At 48.8% G+C, this 7244-nt stretch overlaps 1 protein-coding gene across 1 annotated transcript; it reads right to left on the bottom strand.

Annotated features, from left to right (window-relative positions):
- Positions 1-1712: 1712 nt before the first annotated feature.
- ikzf5 (IKAROS family zinc finger 5) lies at positions 1713-6596 on the bottom strand. Its single transcript, XM_080017092.1, has 4 exons — positions 6407-6596; positions 5721-5881; positions 4171-4344; positions 1713-4012 (listed from the first exon to the last, which is right to left on the bottom strand). The coding sequence occupies exons 2-4, from the start codon at positions 5851-5853 to the stop codon at positions 3039-3041; spliced, it is 1281 nt and encodes a 426-aa protein (XP_079873218.1). The 5' UTR covers positions 5854-5881; positions 6407-6596; the 3' UTR covers positions 1713-3038.
- Positions 6597-7244: the final 648 nt, after the last annotated feature.

The raw sequence follows: 7244 nt of genomic DNA on the forward strand, positions 1-7244 counted from the left end.
CAGGAGCCTGGTGCTCTTCCTGGACACGTGCGTGGCCTCACCCTCGCCCAGCGACTTCCACACCAGAGCCTACGACCTCGTCCGCAACGGGTAGGAGGACCTGGAGAGGGGGGGGGCGGCGCCCAATATTTTGGTTAAAAGAAGAGAAAGAAATGGGATGACCTGTGCCACCGGACAGTAGAGGTCAAGAAGCTAAAGTTTCAGCTTATTCACCAAACATTTCCTTCATCGCAACAAAAAAAGTGACCAAGCACAGACTCGATAAAACCCAGTTCCTTTGCAGCGTTTCTTCATCTATTTCCGCTCCACGTATCCTCTAGTAACTCTCTCTCTCTCCGTCTCACTTTTAGATGTCCGAGGGACAACTCGTACTATTCCTACGTCTCCGGCACCCAGAGCTACGCCCGGTTCACTTTCAAAGCCTTCCAGTTCCTGCGCGCCCAGGAGTCGGTGTACCTGCAGTGTCACGTTCTGATCTGTCCGGCCTCCGACTACAACTCCCGCTGCCGGCGCGGCTGCTCCAAACGCAAGGCCAGGGACGTGGGCTCTTCCCACGCGAGCCAAACGCTGGTGCTGGGTCCCATCCGGCTCCAAGGTAGGCCTCCGTCACTCCCGCCCGGTTTGTGTCCGCGCCGCGGAGGTTTGGCGAGAAAGAAAAAAAGGGACGCGCGACTGACATGGACTCGTTTTTTTTTCTCTGTTCAGACAAGGGGAGCGAGGAGGGCGGGGCCCCCGAAGCCGAGGCCACGGCCCCCGAAGCCGAGGCCACGAAGTAGCCTTGATGCCGTAATGACCGGCTTCAACCGTCTTCCATAATCACTTGTTCCTTCGCTGTTCTAATCCTGTGTATTTGAGTCTCAAGCACTTTACTCTGATTAAAAGCATCATCAAAACATATATATATTTTTTGTCTGGGTCTTCCACTGAGCTTTAAACTCCTTTCCTGGGCACAAACTTTATGAAGTTTGAAAATTAAAATGTTAAAAAAAAAAAAATGAATAAATGAATAAATAAATAAATTTAAAAAAGCCCAAAGACGAGACAAAGGGATAGTTAGAAAACACTTTACTCATAAATTTGCTTTATTCCATCTCACATGTAAATGATTTGTCATCCCCGAGGGGAGAAAGGCTTGCCAAAAATGCTTCCACATTCATTACAATGTATAAACCTACAGCACACAGAGAACATAAGGCCATTATCACTGGGTGTCAGTTTTACTAATAAGTATGGTGACAGAAAGTTGCTCCTACAAACAGTAACTATGTTTTCTACACACATGTTGCTAAGCAACAGACAACAGCATCCAGTACAATAATCAACCTTGGTAAAGCAGCGTTCTTCACTGCAACGTCACCTTTTTTTTAAAATTTATTATTATTGACACTGAACATCTATCCAAACGATCAGAATACAATACCCAGTAAATATTCAGAACGGTCCATAACGATAAGAGGGGGGGGGGGGGTCTCAAGTACGTCATCACAAAGACTAAAACGTGGCATCTCTGCTGCTACTTGGCAATCCTGAACGAGGCGCCACTCACGGGAGAGACCGAACGTTCGCGTGGCGATCCTGCTCAGGAGGGTGGAGATACTGGGTAGCAAAAGGTCAATATCAAAAAGGTCAGAACGTGACACAATACTTTACGAAGGCTACGCTCCCCCCTCCTCACCCTCCCGCCGCCACCGCCGCCGCCGTTTAGCGCTCAATCAGCCCGGCTGCCAGGGCACTGGTGGGGGGAAGGGCGATACGTGGAGGACCCGCGCTCACAGGAGCAGCTCCGGCCAAACCCCTCAGTTACACATCTTCGTTGATTAAGGCCGGTCCGGAATCATCGAGAGCACCGCCCCGTTGTCGCCAGGATCATAAAGTGAGCTGGCCTTGCAACCAATTATTTTAACTTTAGCAGCATTTTTGGAGCACAATGTGGTACAGTAAGAAGACGCGCGGGTCAGCTGACGTATCAGGAAGATATAGAATGAACTGTGGTATTTGATATGAAAGGTGAACGCCCTTTGACACGTGCTGGTGGTAAAGGGCTTCATACTGCAAATTCGACTCTCTGCTACCAGTGAAACTAGGATAGCAAACCTCCATCCGCCACAGCTCTTGGCCAGTCCATTATATGATGTAGTGGAAATGGAAACTATCACAACGTGGAGTTTTTTTTTTTTTTCCAAATACATGAGTCTTAAACTAGTGCAGGATCATTAAAAAAATAATAATCAAGAAAAAGTGAATATATCAGGCACTGTAAAGAAAGATTAGTAAAGCACTGAAATGATTTCGACAACGCTCCACTTCTACCACTCTCAAGTCAACAGCTGCACTGCAGAGCCTAAACATTACTCAAGGGATGCCGATCATTTGATGTGTTTCAAGCGGATATGAACAAACACTGCATCCTCAGTAATACACTTGCAAGCACGGGCGAGATTTGACGGCCTGTAGAATAAGATTTTCATCCCAACCTATTCATTCAATTATATTCATTAAAAAACACAGCACTCATTTAATCAAACTGTCAATGACTTCTGAACGCTTAATCCCAGCTAACGTTCATGCTATCTTAAAGGCAAACAGTTGTCAGTCAGACGTAGCTAACACTGGTCATAGTATAACAGTGTCTGTTACACCAGCACGCCAAGCGCTGCAACTCTCATGCCGATAGAAAGCCGTATTTTTTGGAAAAACAAAAGTCATCGATCGGGCCCCAAAGGTTTAATTTCTGAAAAACATGCTATTCTGTACGTTAAGGTAAATTTGGCTTTACCTCAAAGGCTTTGGAAGGTGAAACACTCTGGTCTCTGTAGCCTTTCAAGAGGACTATAATGAAGGTGAGATTATTATTTGCATGACATTATTGAGCCAGGAATCTCGCCCATGCCTGCACCGTTGCCTTGCACACGTTGAGTGTTCCAGCCTCACGAAATCCAAGCCGGTACGCAAAAACCTCAAAGGTGGGGCTACATTGGAGGGAGACATTGCCGTGGAATCCGTCCCTTTAAATCCCTTCAAAACCGCTGTATGTTCACTCAGTTTTTGTGCTGCCCCCGGGCAAAGTGGCAAGCAAAGTCGTACTTGTTGATGCACTTATGGCCGCAGATGTTGCACTGGAAGGCGTTCTCGTAGCCGTGGCAGCCCATGTGGATGGTGTAGAGGATGTTGTCGGGGAAGCAGATGTCACAGTGCTGGCAGAGGTGCTGCGCCCTGGGCTCCTGGTGCTGGGCGGGCGGGCCCGGGGCCGGCGTGCTCGGCTGGCTGTTGGTGGCGCTGGGCGTGCTGGTGCAGCCGCTGTGCTCGCTACAGGGCCCCGCCACCGGGCTGCCGTCGCTCTGCGGCGGAGGCCTGCCGTCCGGAGGGGTGATCGGGGAGGAGGAGAGGCAGTGCACCATGCCGCAGGTGACCGACACGGGGGTGGACGCGAGGCTGGGCCGCTGGATGAGGACGGGTTTCTCATCGACCGCGGACTCGGACCCGGGAGACGGCGGCGGCTGCGCCTGGGGCTGCGTGTGGGAGGGGAGGCTGGCCAGCTGGCCGGCCAGGGTGGACAGCTGGTTCAGAGGGTTCTCCATCACCAGATCCCTGTGGTGATGGAGGTCGTCGTCCCTAGTGCCTCCGTCCTCCCCCACCCTGCCCTGATCCCCGTAGGCCTCCTGGCCCAGGAGGGGCAGCCCCTTGGAGTACTCGCTCATGCTGTCCACTTTGTGCACTACCATGGAAGGGGGACTGAAGTTGATGAGAAGCCGGCGTCCGTAGCCCAGCGAGCTGGCCTTCTTCTGCAGGACGCTGAGCATCTTCTTGTGGGACAGGGAGCGAGCGCCTTTCATGGGCAGCAGCTTGTGGCGTCGCCGGCGGTGGTGGGACAGATTACTACGGTCGCTGCAGCGGAAGGAGCACAGCTCGCATTTGTAAGGCTTCTCCCCCGTGTGTGAGCGCATGTGAGCCTCCAGGTGGCGCTCGTAGGCGGAGGCAAACGGGCACAGGTGGCAGCGGTGCGGCTTTTCCCCTGTTCCAAAGGGGAGCACAAAGCAAAGGAGGACAAAAAGAGACAAGTTCAGTCAACGCCCTCATAACAAATGAATGCGGTGTAACAGCAAAATCCAACATTTTAGGCAACACTTCATTATTGTTTTAATATTTTCTGACGACTGCGTTCCCACACACCTGTATGAATGCGGATGTGCTCAATGAGTCGTGCCGTGCCTCTGGTGGCGTAGTTGCAGTAGCGACACTTCAGCTTGCCGTCGTACGTCCTCTCAAAGCCGTCCACCAGTATCCCTGAGCCATCCTCCAGCGACATGTCCACTGCAGAGTGATCCAGGCCATTTTGACTGCAGTCTGCACACACCAAGAGAATTAAAACACCACTGTGAATGTGATGGAAACTGGGAGTTACAAGGATGACATACTTCGTTTTTATAAGATAAATGACACCGATTAGCCACATTAAAACCAGTGACAGGTGGAGTGAATAACATTGATCATCTCATTCCAATGGCTCCTGTCAAGGGGTGGGATATATGAGGCAGCAAGTGAACAGTCAGTTGTTGAAGTTTATGTGTTGGAAGCAGGAAAAATGGTCAAGCGTAAGGATCTGAGCCACTTTGACAAGGACCAAACTGTGATGGCTAGACGACTGGGTCAGAGCATCTCCAAAACGACAGGTCCTGTGGGGTGTTCCCAGTATGCAGTTGTTAGTACCTACCAAAAGTGGTCCAAGGAAGGACAACCGGAAAACCAGTGACAGGGTCATGGGCGCCCATGGGCTCATTGATGTACGTGGGGAGTGAAGTCTAACACATCTGGTTCGATCCCACAGAAGAGCTACTAGAGCACAAATTGTTGAAAAAGGTAATGCTGCTATGATAGAAAGGTGTCAGGACACACAGTGCATCACAGCTTGATGCGTATGGGGCTGTGTAGCCACAGACCGGTCAGAGTGTCCGTGCTGACCCCTGTCCACCACCGAAAGCACCTACAATGGACACGTGAGCGTCAGAACTGGACCATGGAGCAATGGAAGAAGGTGGCCTGGTCTGATGAATCACCTTTTCTTCTCCATCATGTGGATGGGTGGGGTTAGGGTCTGATCCGATGGAGCATCTGTGGGATGTGCTGGAACAACAAGTATGAGCCATGGGGGGCCCCACCTCACAACTTCTTACTTAAAGGATCTGCTGCTAACATCTTGGTGCCAGATACCACAGGACACTTTCAGGGGTCTTGTGGAGTCCATGCCTCCACGGGTCACAGCTGTTTTGGCAACACAAGGGGAGCTGCACAATATTAGTAGTTATTAGTGGTGGATTTAATGTTGTGACTGTTCAGTGTATTAAACCAAGAGGGAAGCTGATAATCCATTTTACTATGAGGGCTGGCTTTTTTTTAACATATGTATCATGAATTATGAAAAAGATCAAGATAGAAAAAAATCTACCTCAGATTTGATCTTATTTTGCTTTTCAGATTCGGTTTCATACGTAACCACTGGTTAAGTAAACTTCTGAAGTCATCTTTGATGTTGACGACTGAGAAGCGTGACGGAACACACTGGATAAGTTAAGTTTGGAGTTGCATGTTGCCTGCTGATGTTTAAATGTCAATCACCTGTGTTATTCATGCCCACAGAAACCTCAACAGAACTGATATTTATTTTCTAGCCTGAGTCACACACAGACACACACACAAACACACACACACACACACACCCCTACCTGCTGGAAGCTCGTCTGCCTCCTTGACGCCGCTCACGGAGCCTGAGATCATGTTCACATGCTGGGTCTGCTGGCTGAGGTACTCCTGGAAATCCTTCACGAAGTCCAACGTTTCCGGCTTCTCCTCGCCCATTGGAAGAGATGGGCACAAGTACACAGCACTAGACAGGCGGAAGGACAGATAGACAGACACTTGAATTCATATTACATTTCACTGCATATATGTATGGAAGTATGTATATGTATGTGACAAATAAAAATCTTGAATCTTGAATCCCCAAGGAGGGAAGTTGCAGTGTTTACAGAAGCACACAGCAGAACAAAGGGGCGGCCGCTGTCAACTAATGTAATCAAAATAGAAAAAGAACTGGCCCAATTTAACAATTTTAAAAGTTTAAAATAGAAATAATCACATTATACAATTTACAATAAAAGTGGAAAACCTGTACCCCTGCATCAACACTTCGAAATGAAAAGCGCATACAAATATATATACAGTATATTACAGTGACATTTAAACAACAAAGAAAGCTGAACATAACACCGAGTGAAATTGGCGAATTAAACTAACGTGCAAGTTTACTTAACAATCACACATCACGACCAGAATCGCGGTTATTGGTCCGATCGGCAACGTTACAATCACCGCGAGCTCAGTTCGCTGGCGTCCCACGGTCGTCACACACCTTTTTAAATGGGATGAATATACGGAGATATGTTCATGTGTTGGACTCGAAGCTCTTCTGTAGCAATCGGGATATCCGAGCACAGCAACCCCGACTGTGGACGGCGTCGTCCTGGTGTCCGTTACAAACGGTTCCCCATGTTGTTGTTACCAACGCTACGTTAGCATGCCAGCTAACGTTAGCTTAGCTCTCAGACGGCATTCTCCGCTGTCGGCGAAAGGCGCATAGACCGCCACCCCCCTCCCTCCCTCCCTCCCTCCCTCCCCCCCCAAAAAAAGACCCACAACGCATACTTTCTCGGCTTCTACATTGTTGTGGGAGTAATCACTCTTTTTCCCTTCGCTTGGGTAGAAAAATAATTTTTCCCCCACACACAATTATATGTTACAAGCGGACATGCTAAGTAAAAACAGCCTGTGGAGTGGAGGCTCAATCCGCGTCCGTCCGCGAAGCCCTCCGAAGAGGCGCTGCGGCTGCGAAGAAAGGTTCCGCTTACGGCGGCTGGTGAGTTTGGCCCAAAACACATATGATTACTGTTGTTAATTAGGACGATTGTTATCACTGCAATGGCATGTTTGTTACAATTTTTTATTTTTAACGCTTGAGTTATAAATGTAGAGTGATTTATTTGAGGCTAGTGGCATTGGCACCCTTCATTTTGTGATTTGTGGTTGTGTGCACAAGGTTCAAGGAGCGTGAAATGAGGCTGCGGTGAAAAATGTTTTTATTTTATTTTATTTTATTTTTTCTTCTTTTCTTTTGACATGTGCAGTCAGCATGCTGGCCATACACATCAGAGTATTGGTATGCCATTGCATCTAGGACAGAGTTAGTCTGC

This window comes from Zeus faber, assembly GCF_960531495.2.
Source record: "Zeus faber genome assembly, chromosome: 16".
NCBI lineage: Eukaryota > Metazoa > Chordata > Actinopteri > Zeiformes > Zeidae > Zeus > Zeus faber.

Excerpts from the sequence above, each read along its gene's own strand:
- ikzf5 (XM_080017092.1), bottom strand. The coding sequence starts at position 5,853 with ATGGGCGAGGAGAAGCCGGAAACGTTGGACTTCGTGAAGGATTTCCAG. Across the intron at positions 4,345-5,720 it reads GGCAGACGAGCTTCCAGCAG|ACTGCAGTCAAAATGGCCTG; the intron begins GTAGGGGTGTGT and ends TGGTGTGTGCAG. Across the intron at positions 4,013-4,170 it reads GCACATCCGCATTCATACAG|GGGAAAAGCCGCACCGCTGC; the intron begins GTGTGTGGGAAC and ends CCTTTGGAACAG.